At 31.4% G+C, this 13,505-nt stretch overlaps 1 protein-coding gene across 1 annotated transcript; it reads left to right on the top strand.

Annotated features, from left to right (window-relative positions):
* The first annotated feature begins 526 nt into the window (after positions 1–526).
* Positions 527–11,217, top strand: LOC111057222 (odorant receptor 56a-like). The gene is made up of 5 exons (XM_039439845.1): positions 527–839; positions 3,614–3,713; positions 4,705–4,806; positions 7,427–7,582; positions 11,147–11,217. The coding sequence occupies exons 1-5, from the start codon at positions 661–663 to the stop codon at positions 11,195–11,197; spliced, it is 588 nt and encodes a 195-aa protein (XP_039295779.1). The 5' UTR covers positions 527–660; the 3' UTR covers positions 11,198–11,217.
* Positions 11,218–13,505: the final 2,288 nt, after the last annotated feature.

The raw sequence follows: 13,505 nt of genomic DNA, 5'->3' as shown, positions 1-13,505 counted from the left end.
TTCAGGTGACTTCTTCATAAAACAAACTCATGGAAACAATTGCCTACGTAAAGAACGCCGCATCCCGTGTTGGCCATCTACAAAACGGCCGGAAAAAACTACGCGCCAAACTTCATTTTCTCTTCTTCATAATCAACGCCATAAACTTGGTCCTCTCTCTAATGGTGGACTCTCAGAAAAACACTGTCATCCTTATAATAAAAGAACTCAACAACATTATATTCACCATCACTATCCACTCTGGATTCAGTGGGATCTATACGCTGTGCAACCGGATCGAAATTCAGTTGAAACGGGAATTTTTGGAGCGTATTTTACCTGATACAAAATCTGCTAAACAAGATTTGGTTCAAGACATGAATAGTATATGGTCAACAGTAGAAGAATCTTGATTTTTGTGTTTATAATGTACAACTTTTTCCCGCTGTTTCAAACAATCTACATACTTTCAACCGGGGTGTAAGGGGTGACAACAAAATCAACATACAAAAACTACCCTTTGTGTTTTATTTTCACTACTTTTCCTACAACTCTTCACTCACCCTGTATTTCACTGTAACAATTGTACAGATTATTTGCAGTGGTACAACTATTGTACTACTGTTCTGTATTTTTAATGCCGGTTTTATAGCTGTGAAAAGTTTGGTGTTTGAAATTGAAATGACCGGGAAGTGTATGCGTGTAATAAATGAGAGGATTGAAGAGTATGTGATGATGAGGCAGAATAGGTTGGAGTTTGAGAATGTTTTGAATGAGGTTGAGGAGATGAGTTTGAAAGGAGAGAGCGCTTTGAAGAGGAGTTTGAAGTATTTGATAATGCAGCATCAGTCGATTTGCAAGTGAGTTACAATTTTTAAATTCAAATTTATTTGTTCTTTGTACAAATTCTCACTTACAATTATATAATATTAGAAAATCATCAACAGTACAGAAGAACTTGAAGCTCACAATCCAAATGTCTGATTTCTGATATGCAATCAATCTAGAATTTATTCAATAATGTTAAATGTATGCTTTTATTGAAGCTGTCAAGATCCTTGAACCCTGTTTTCCAATCAATTGTAGTTTTGCTTCTGCTTTATGAGAAAGAATACTATTGTTTCTTATGGAAGTGTTCACACATTTTTATCATACCAATGTGTGAGAACACTTATAAGAAAAAAAAAATAGAATACTATTGGTTCTTATGAAAATGTTCACACATTTTAACATACCAATGTGTGAAAACTCCTATAAGAATCAATAGTAATCTTTTGCCCAGCAAGGAACAAAACTTCATTGGGAAGAAGGGTTCAGGTTCACATTTATTGTTTAGTACACAATTACATTATTATTGTTGTATTACATTATAATATAATTATGTACCGTATTATATTATTAGAAATGTTTGTGACAATTCAAGGATTTTTATTTATTTATTTATTTATTTATTTATAAGGTTAGCAAAAAAATACAAGAATCGGAAAAGAAAAAACAGGCTATTGCCTAAAACTTCTTCAATTTCCTAATTTAGTTTCAAATTGTCCAAATATTATAGGTTATGTCCATTCAAATTTCTACACTAAATCACAATCTTGTCGAAATAGTATATTTCGCACCTAGAGCAGAAAAACATTTTTGCCCGTGGTGCGAACGATATTTTTCGCCACACTACAGGTATTGCTGACAAAATAAATAAAGAATACAAAAAAAAGAATACTCGTTAAGCTATTGTACCTATCTCTTGATTTTAGTGGTAGAAGATTTGCAGTCAGGATTTCAGATTCTTTTAAAATTTCACTTGGAATACCACAGTCATCTTCAAGCATTTTTGAAAATTCGGAATGCACTAATCAACAATAAATAATTGAATAAAACTGGTTGCGAAGCGAATTAGTTTGATTCGAAACTGGAACTGAAATCATGGCGACTTCAGCACTGATGATGAAAGTGGACACTCGCCCGATCTAGCGGATGACTTATTAACTACTTCCATGAGCGGCTGGAAAGAGACAACTTTCTGGGCTAGACCGGAAAAGAAACCCTTTTCTGACGTCGTCTGCAAACAAGGTCTTTCAGATCTACGTAGGGACTGGAAAACAGCTGCTTTCTGTGCAGTGTGGCGAAAATATAATTATGTACCGTATTATATTATTAGAAACGGTTGTGACAATTCAAGGATTTTTACTCAATGTCTTGTCGAAAAGATACTTTTGTAGCTCAATTTACAAATGAAGAAGGACTTTGAATCATATTTTTAGAACTTAAAATTGAGATAAGTTGAACAGTAATATGCAGCATATATAACTATGTATAATATTTGGAAAATTTGAAACTAAATTAGGAAATTGAAGAAATTCTGGGCAATAGCCTGTTCAATAAAGCAAACTAACAGCAATCGAAAGTTTGTGACTATTAAAGCTAAGGAAATAACTGTGACTACGAAAGTTATGGAAGAGTTGACTATTTATCCTTATATTGTTTTTGCTAACCTAATAAATAAATAAAAATATAATTATTATTTAACGAAAATCCCAATAAATGCTGTATATCACCCAGAAGACTTCTGCTACTGCAGACATGGACAACAGGGTTAACAGTATACAACATTTATTTGGGATTTTTGTTAAATAATAATTATATATTAATTAGCATTTGAATAAATGCATTCTCTATTTAATTCCATCTGTAAATAAAAATGTAATTCTTGATCAGTGATATTATAGTTATAGTTATAGATACAGTGATATTATATTATTATAGATCAGTGTTCTTTATATAGCATGATGAACTCTAAGACTTGATAAATTATTTTGTAAGATTTAGAATATTGCTGAAGAGTTTTAATGCAAATCAACTGGAATAATAGTTTGAGATACAACAATGAAACACTGGAGCGAATCAAGAGGAAAATTCATAGTCCATAAATAATAAGATGTGATTAGCTTAAGTTTTGAAGAAAATTAAGAATACCGTACACCATTTCACTCTTAACTTATTGTTGAATTTGTACTGCAAGCTTGTATTGTTTGTTTATTACTATATTATTATATTTTTTACTACCTATCAATTTTGATTGTTGTTAGTTTGCTTCATTGAACTTTCTATGTTACATAATTTTGCATACGGTATGTATTTACTCTTACATTTATTATTGTCTTGTTATTTTGTTTTCTCTCACATTATTTGGTAGAGAGTTAGTGGGGAGGATATTTTTAATATTCTTTCCGAAGAATGGACATTGATATGTCCAAAGCTCCGCCAATTTATGTAGATGCATAACAATATGATTATTATCTATAGTTATTATATTACAAACTGCTTTTTCATATCATATACAGTTCAATAATTATTTTCTTAGTCTATATTATGTAAATTCATTTATAATTTTGCTGTATTGTAAGCTATTGTATATAAGTGTATAAGCCAGTATATATTGTAATCTACATAAATAAAGTACTCAATCAATCAATCAATCAATTATTCTACTTTTGAGTTGAAAAATAAACCAAATACACATTACATTGAATTCAATAAAGCATCCTACTATTTATAGTAGTCTTTTTCATCATGAGTGAAATAGAATAGCAAGAACCTAATTGAATTATTGAATCTGATTCTATTATTTCTACAGTGACTTGAAGATTGTGGACAAAGGACTACAAAATTTTGTATTGGCTTGCAACAACAGTTTCGGAATTCAAATCTGCATGTCTATCTATTGTACAAGAGAGGTAAGTATTATTTTAACAAAATAATCTCAAGAAACAACAATGATAAATCTATTGCAAATGATCATGGAAAAGCTGAGATATTGACTTTGAGATAGATATTTAAATGTCTTAAACTATTACTCCATATCTAAATTACAGAGATATTGCAGTTATTCAAATGCTAATGAATTAATATTTATTTATTAGCCTATGCTAAATCTATTGCAAATGGTCATGAAAAAACTGAGATATTAACTATGAAATAACTATTTGAATATTTTAAACTATTACGTCATATCTGAATTACTGAGATATTGCAATTATTCAAATGATAATGAATTAATATTTATTTATTAGCGTATGGCAGATACACAACACATATAAAGCTCATGAGTCTCAAATTTCTACATATACACTATATTTTTTTCAATTTCTTCAAGATGTTGTGTAGTTTTTGATCAGGAGAACATAAGTTTGTCTGGCCGCCATTATATATGCTAGTCCATTTAGCGTTACCCAATGTGCATCATGAATTAATGACTTTTTTATGTATTTGAACACGACATGCAGTCAATTTATTAAGTAAATAATTAAAAACTTTTACTTACTGACTGAAGCACTTTCGACCGTCTAGCGATCATTTTCAACACTGTAAATTGACTGCATGTCGTGTTCAAATACATAAAAAAAGTGTGTTAATACAAAGCAGCTTGGAATGAATCAAGAAACCATCACCATGAATGAATAATTATTATGAAACGAAACTCCAAATTAAATTCTGTAAATCACCCCGAGGAAAGCTACATGGAAATAGCTGTTTACCCTGTTGTCAAAATTTGCAGTAGCAGAAGTCTTCGGGGTGATTTACAGCATTTAATTTGGAGTTTCTTTCCATAATAATAAATTGTTACCGTACTTACTTATTTAAGTATATGTAGTTTCGTTTATTAATAATATTATTAGCCTACTTCATATTTTTTTAGAAACTTGATGTCTGTTATGTTTATTCTAGATGGACGGTTTCTTCATGAAACTGGAGTACTCACTTCTGTTAATTTGGATTGTATGGATAATGGAGATGTACAGTGCTCTGGGACAACAAGTCACTGATCAGGTAATATATTATCATGAGGAATTATTATTATAGTTATTGGTATATGACATAAAGTATTATAATGTGGTTCAATTCAATCAATACTTCAAAATAAACCTTCTAATATATATGCTTCCAATTTATACTATTTACAATATTAAATAAAAATACTAAGAAACTGTCAGAGCCTTATACTATTTACAATTTATTATTAGGTTTATAGTGTTACTAGCCGTCAGGCTCGCTTCGCTCGCCATATCCGTCTAGCCAGGGGGCTCCGCCCCCTGGACCCCCGACTGGATCGTCCAAGAATGAGATCAGCCGGCTCGCTTCGCTCGCCTGCATTTTTCATTTGAGCATTTTTATCATATGTTAGGACAATATCAGTCGGGGGTCCAGAAACGTCTGGCTAAACGGATATGGCGAGCGAAGCGAGCCTGACGGCTAGTAATATAATATTCCCAGGATTGAAGTAGCAGTGCCCAATCAATTTTTCCGCGATAAATGCATTTAAATCTTCAACTTGGTGCCAACCTAACAAAGTCAACTCTACTTAATGCCAACCTGACAAAATTATTAATTTAGTTGCCAGTTAACAACTGTCTCGAAGAGGTATTCTATCTAGATTATAGTTCTATAGTAACATATGATATGGAAATTTCAATTATAATTAAAAGATTGGGAAAAGAAGAATATACATGCTAAAAGACGAACTTTAAACCCTTAAAAACCACCCTTAGAGTTAAAATATCGCCAAAAGATTTCTTAGTGCGCCTCTAAAGGGCCAACTGAACATACCTACCAAATTTGAACGTTTTTGGTCCGGTAGATTTTTAGTTATTCGAGTGAGTGAGTGAGTGAGTGAGTGAGTGAGTGAGTCAGTCAGTCAGTCAGTGAGTGAGTGCCATTTCGCTTTTATATATATAGATTCTGAAATCCATAAGGTTCTAGATAGCCTTATAAGATTAGATCTGTAGAATCATACAAGAAGAATACATTATTTATTGTACCTATCTTTTCTCTTTAGGGCTACTTGTAATGTAAATATTTAAATCAGTCAATTAGTAATTTAAATCACTTGAAAATCACATGAATGTTGAAACATGTTGTGATAAAATAATTCAAAAAAGGGGTCTGAGATTTGTATTTCTATTTAAGAATACAATATTATGAATTTCAAATATATGACAAAAATTATGAATATTGTAAACCTAGCTTCAGTTGAAATAAGTTACAGGATATTAATTCAACCAGATTTTTTCTTTATGAACAGCAATAAATTTAGTAACTTTCCTTGTTGTGAAAACATACTGTTTTATCAAATTATTATATAGAACCACTAAACAACATCTTTGTGTTCTTATTATGAATGAATATCACTTCAATTACACAAAACAAAACAAAACAAACAAAACCTACTCTAGAGCATGGTAGGCCATAGTAGAGTAGGTCAATTTCCACACAGAGAACACTAAACTTGTAGAAGACACATCATAAGAAATTTCTGAAAATAACTACCTATTGTATGTCATTGTAAACTATATAATATTTTCTGTGATTGATACAGTACAGTAGTATTAGTTTTTTTGGGAAATAAAATTAATTCATTTATTAATTATCTATTTGGCAAGTATACCATTTTTATGGAATTTGGAAGTAGAAAAGTTTTGGGCCATGGTAGGTCTGTTACTCTTGCCCAGTCATAAATTACAGTATTATTATGATTTTTATCTGTATTGATAAATTAATATTAATAATTATTATGTTTCCCCATTTTCTGTTCAAAAGTTTTGCACTAAGACTGTTGCTCCCGCTCAGTTATTTATTATGATTTGTAATTATTTATTGATGGCTAAAGGACTTATCAAGGTGAAATAAAAATGATAGTCTATTGTCAGTTCCACATAATTTATTTGGTCAGTCTAACCAAAACACGACCACTGAAGATGATAACTTAGTGCATTGAAACTCAAATTTGGCTAAAATAGATATTATGTGGAACTGACTATATCGTTTTTATTCCACTTTAATATGGAGAAATTCACAATATTCTGTTCATAGTGTAAATTTTAAATGAATTATGTTTCTCAATTTCACTGGTAAAACTCATGGTTGAAATATGTATCTTCCCCTATTTTCTTGTTCAAATTCAGATTGAGAATCTGTTATATTCCCTTGTTTTCTTGTTCAAGTTAAGGTTGAGAATCTGTTATATCCCTTGCTTATTTCTTGTTCAAAGTCAGGGTTAGAATATGTTATCTTCCCTATTTCTCTTGTTTAAGTTCAGGTAGAAAATCTGTTATATTCCCCTGTTTTTCTGTTCAAAGTCAGGGTTAGAATCTGTTCCTATTCCCCTATTTTCTTGTTCAAATTCAGGGTTAGAATCTGTTCCTATACCCCTATTTTCTTGTTCAAATTCAGGGTTAGAATCTGTTATATTCCCCTGTTTTTCTGTTCAAATTCAGGGTTAGAATCTGATATATTCCCCTATTTTCTTGTTCAAATTCAGTGTTAGAATCTGTTCCTATTCCCCTATTTTCTTGTTCAAATTCAGGGTTAGAATCTATTATATTCCCCTGTTTTTCTGTTCAAATTCAGGGTTAGAATCTGATATATTCCCCTATTTCTTGTTCAAATGCAGGGTGAAAATCTGCGACTATCTTTGAGCAGTTGTAACTGGCTGGAGAGTCCTCAGTGGTGTCAGAAATCTCTTCTCATCATGATGACTAAAGCCACTAAGACCATGGAAATCAAGCCTTATGGACTTAGTGCATTGAACTTACGAAGTTTCACTCATGTAAGTAACACAAGTACATATTGTCATAGAGAAACAATAGCATAAGTAGATATCCCATGCTATAGGGCGTTTATGTCGCAACTTTTACTGTTATCTCAAGCCGATAGTCCACGTAGTTCTTTCCCGTGAAGCTATGTAACGCTGGTAGTCTCTCAGATTGTGCCGTTCATACACTCATGGTGCCTGTTGCACAACAGCCGGTTATATTTTAACCGTGATTAATTCCACGAGAACCAATCAGAGAAGCCGTCTTTTCAAAAACGCCTTCTCTGATTGGTTCTCGTAAATTAATCACGTTTAAAATTTAACCGGCTGTTGTACAACCGGGCCTAAACAGTAAAAATCTACAATAATAGACACTAATCAGCTTGAGATAACAGTAAAAGTTGCGACATAAACGCCCTATAGCATAGGATATCTACTTACGCTATTGTTTCTCTATGATATTGTATAAGTAAGACCATAGAGAAAATAATATCATAAGCGCATATTAGATAATATACGACTTCATTTTAGTTCATAACACAACTTGTTAATTTGACGTTGCTTATAATTGTATGTTCCAGGGCAATAAAATTATACTCTTCAATGTTTGTTTCCATTAAGAACTGCTTGTAAATAATCACTTTGGAACAACTAAATTTATTACGACATAGCAGTCAGGTATTTATAAATAAAAGCTATTAGCTTCTACTCACATTAGTGGAGCGCTTTCGGACACTAGGCCCTTCCTAAACACTGGTTGAGACTTCCCAAAAGTGTCAAAAGGGAAGTGTCAAACAGTGTTGAGGAAGGACCTAGTGTCCGAAAGCGCTCACTAATTTGAGTAGAAGCTAATAGCTTTTTTTTATTTATTTTTTTATTTATTTTTACCAATTCACTAGAAATTTACAAAATAACACTTATCAACTAATATACATTGGTGTGGCTGGAAAAAGAAGCCTTGAGCTCCAGCCACGAGTTCGAAAATATTCTTTAAATTATTGGTACATTTGCCGTGATAATATTCTAAAATACAAACCAAAAGATAGTATTTATAATACCTGACTGCTATGTCGTAATAAATTTAGTTGTTCTAAAGTGAATAAAATTATATTTTTCTATTTTATCTCATGCTTCAGATACTGTTTTTGGTGAGATGTAGTGATATTTATCTATAATATAATAAAGGAAAGAACTGGCTTATACACGTAGGGGATAGGAAATTCACGAATGACGCATCATCACGTCTCAACTACTCAACTGATTAACTTGAATTTTTGCATATAAATTCTCAATTAAACGAGGATGGTTATAGGCCTATTTTTGATTCTTCAAGATTTCAGTAGGTCAAGTTTTCAGTTTGCCAAGTTTCAAATTAGGCCCTCGTGGCACGGGTTATCACCTGCTAGTCTATAAAATAATAAAGGAAAGAACTGGCTTATACATGTAGGGGATAGGAAATTCACGAATGACGCATCATCACGTCTCAACTACTCAACTGATTATCTTGAATTTTTGCATATAGATTCTCAATTAAACGAGGATGGTTATAGGCCTATTTTCAATTCCTCAAAATTTCAGTAGTCAAGTTTCCAGTTTGTTTGTAAAGTTTTACTTTGTAAACTTTTCTAACTAAAGATTCTTTAGTTCCAGTTTGTAAAGTTTTAGAGTAGATCCTTGCAGAGCACCTGCTATAGTCTATAATATAATAAAGGGAAGAATCAGCTATACATGTAGGGGATAGGAAATTCACGAATGACGCATCATCACGTCTCAACTACTCAACTGATTAACGTGGAATTTTGCATGTAGATTCTTTACTTACCGAGGATGGTTATAGGCCTATTTTCAATTCTTCAAGATTTCATTATGTCAGGTTTTTATTGGACCCTTGCGGAGCACGGGTTACCTGCTAGTCCATAATAAAACACTAGAGTATTGTCTAAAAATATCACAAATTTATTAAAAAGTTACTAACATGTTTCAACAGTATGGTGTCATCGTGTTATTCATTGATTTTCACTTTTTGTGTACCGTAGTTGAGAAGTTGATATTGTGGGAATTATTCATATTAAATGAAATCTGTGGTTTTTGACAATTTCTTAGTCTTTTTATTTAATTATTCATTGATGTTTGTTTTATGCTATTTTTAGACAATATTTTAGTCTACGGATAGAAAATACTGATATATTGCATTTATTCAAATGCTAATAATTATTAAACAAAAACCAATTATTGACAGAATTTGATTTGGATTTTCGTTTAATAGTAATATTATAATAATAATTAATTATAATATTCTTGTGTTTTATTATCAATCTTATTCTATCTTTCCTCTATGGTAAGCTAACTATAGCCCGGTTGCACAAGAGTCTGTTGAATATTAACTGAGATTAAGTGCTAATTATAGACGCTTTCCACTTGCTTCTCTGATTGGTTATTCTTGTGACAATATCATTAGTCATTTAATCACCGTTAAAATTTAACAGACTTTTGTATCATGTAGCAACCAGACCTTGCTATCATTACTAGACAAGATTCAAGTATATCATATCATACTTAAAAGTAACAAGCCTATTATTCATCAGTGGTACTAAAGTGATGAATGATAGACTAAAATTTGTCACCAATGTAGAAAATAAACTAGTCAAGACTTCTTTAAATGTTTGAATTCAGGCTACTTCCTTTTATTTATAGAATAGAATAATTATAGTAGTACCCTTTGAGATTAATAGAATAATAGTTTAAGAATACAAATTATAGCAACTAGTTTCAGTCTTCACACCATCGACAGGTTTTTAAAATTATTTTTGAGTGGGACTACTTTAAATATTTAAATTCAGACTACTATCTTTTATTTATAAAATATAATTATGGTACCGTAACCTTTGAAATTAATAAAATAATAGTTTAAGAATACAAATTATAGCAACTAGTTTCAGTCTTCACACCATCGACAGGTTTTTAAAATTATTTTTGAGTGGGGCTATAGGCGTCAGGCAGGTAGAATCTATAGTGTGGTCCACGTTATAATGACAGTATTTGATCAACTTTGGTTTTGCTATCCTTGTCTATCATTCGACAAAGCTGGTGGTACTATCCTTTTCTAGGTCCACAACGATGACAGTTATGGTTTTGAAAGTGTAGAAATATAATTAATTAATGCAGAGAATCGGCATCGCTATTCTTCTATCTTCATCCACTGCCATTATAAAATGGACCACACTATAGTTCATGAAATTTCTAAAAGAAATTTATGATCTCATTAATGAATTTTAAATTCACTACACTGTTCTGCCATCTTAGAACTTAATTAAAATATGAATTTCGTTGAAAGAGTGTTCATTCATTTTTAAAAACCTGACGATGTTGAGAACACTAAAACTATAGTTGCTATAATTTGTATTCTTAAACTAGTTTTTTATTAATTTCAAAGAGTACTATAATTCTTTTTTAAAAATAGTCAAGACTTACTGCACTGAGAGTAAATTCTTCACTCCTTCATATAGTAACTTCATAACTTCTGCAGTTTTGTTGCTTCATTATTTAATTTATTTTCAAAGAATCTTTGTCTTTTTACAGGTTATAAATGCAGCTTACTCATACTTCAACCTCCTTCAAAACCTCAAGTGAATTTCTTGCTCTATTTTCAAGTTTTAATAAAAAGTAATTCTCTGTAATTTTCAAGTTTTCGAATACGAATTCTCTGAGTGTTAATCTTTGGTAAAAACAGTCAAAACAGAAATTTTAAACTTAACCTCACTTTGGACTATTTATGTGCCAAAATCAAGGAATTGTAGAAGTTTTGGGCAATTGCCTGTTTCTCTTTCCAAATATCGTGTTTGTGACTGTTCTAATTTGCAAGAATTGAGAATAATTATTATTGCTCCCTCCCCTATTGCAACCAATTTGTATTCCAAACTGAGAAAATACTTGAATATTACCAGTGGACCAAATAAAATATCCTATACTATTAAACGAGCAATTTCTGTTTATATATCTGTATTTGACCGGATCTCAAAAACGGCTCTAACGATTCTCACGAAATTTGTAACAAAGTAGGTTTATGATTTAAAAATTCTATTGCACTCGGTCTTATCAATGGGAAAACTCGCTGAAGGACATTGGAAGGATTTATTCATCCTTGGAAAAACAGCTGACAATTTCGTCGTCTGTTGATGATGGGAAGTGAGTGAGCGAGTGCATGTGTGTGGGACTGAGACAAAATTATAGCTGCTGAACTTTTGTAATCATTCAATCAGGTACTTAGTGCCGGTTGTACAGAAGCCGGTTAAATTTAAATCCTGATTAATTCCAGTAGATCCATCTTTTTGACATGGTTTTCTCTGATTTGGTTCACGTGAAGTTAATCAGGATTAAAATTTAACCGGCTTTTGTGCAACTGGGCCTTTGTGAGAGAATTTTTTGCATTCCTCTGGTGGGAATTAATCTCAATTTACTGTGATTAGATAGAACATTTTTGTATGAATTAAATTTCTGTTAAATTTTAATCCTGATTAGTTGCAGTAGAACCAATCAGATAAGCTATCTTTTTGAAATGGTCTTCTCTGATTTGGTTCACGTGAAATTAATCAGGATTGAAATTTAACATGCTTTTTATGAGAGAAATTTTTGCATTCCTCTGGGAATTAATCTCGATCCACTGTGATTAGATAGAACCTTTCTGTATGAACTATAAAAATATATTATAATTTATTCTTTCGTAATAAATTTTATATGCTTTTGTACTCAAGAGCGGAGCTCGGTGCCCCATATTATTACTTACCTGAAATGCATCAATCTTTTTTCATTGAAACTATTTTTATATTCTACCAGAAGATGTTTTCTCTACTCCGTACAAAATTACTTCTGACTTGGAGTAATATGCGGCGTAGAGAAGTGGAGGGAGATCAGCCAATTACAGTGATTGATAGAGTCATAGGTGTAAGCGCAGTTGCCAATTTGTCAATTGGAGTCAGTCGACTGAAGGCTTTCAGAGAGGAAACTCCCCAAGTTTGACATGAGCGCTTGAATACTCACTAGAAATTAGAGAATATTGAATGAAAAACACTAAGAAATTGTCAAAAAACCACTGATTTATTGATAATTAGAAAGACCAGTTTCCATTGTCAATGGTGTAATAACCGTAATAACCGAAACTGGTCTTTCTAATTATCAATAAATCAGTGGTTTTTTGACAATTTCTTAGTCTTTTTCATTCAATATGAATAATTACCACAATATCAACTTCTCAACTACACAAAAAGTGAAAAAAAAATTAGAGAATGTTGGCCGGTTCAGAACGGCAACATAGCCGCCGTTGTATCCCTACCTCTTTACTGCTCATGTCCCTCCCAAGTCAGAAGTAATTTTGTACGGTGTATAGAATTCATCTTAAACTGCGATTTTAAATTAGGTATTTATTACAAATGAAGAACCCAATATACATATATAATATACATAAATCCTGTTGATTCTCTACCAATCATTAATTTGAAATTGTGATTATAGAATGAAATAAATAAACTAGAGTGTTGATAGGGAATGACATAGGGTAATACGGCAAGGCAAAAAGGATCCATAAGGATATCTCTGCCGATAAAAGTCATAAGAAATAAATAAATTACAAATATTTAATATAAATGGAAGATATTAGTTTATTACTTTTTATAACAATCCTGAAATAAAATGAGAATATAAGTACATGAAGTGTTATAATATGGAACTAGGGTTTCAAAATAAGCCTTGAACAATATATTTTATTATAAACACTTGACACATGAAATCACTATTTGTTCAATTATTTCAATAAAAAATCATTACATATCCCTGAAAATAATTAACAATAACATATATCTGTCAATGAATATTTTTGAAATAGTAATTTTGATACAATATCATCAAATTTTATAAAGTTACTCATCGCCTTATACAGTGATAT

The sequence above is a fragment of the Nilaparvata lugens genome, chromosome 13 (genome assembly GCF_014356525.2).
Source record: "Nilaparvata lugens isolate BPH chromosome 13, ASM1435652v1, whole genome shotgun sequence".
NCBI lineage: Eukaryota > Metazoa > Arthropoda > Insecta > Hemiptera > Delphacidae > Nilaparvata > Nilaparvata lugens.
Note: the sequence above shows the minus strand (reverse complement) of the source record. Positions and strands in the feature narration are given on the sequence as shown.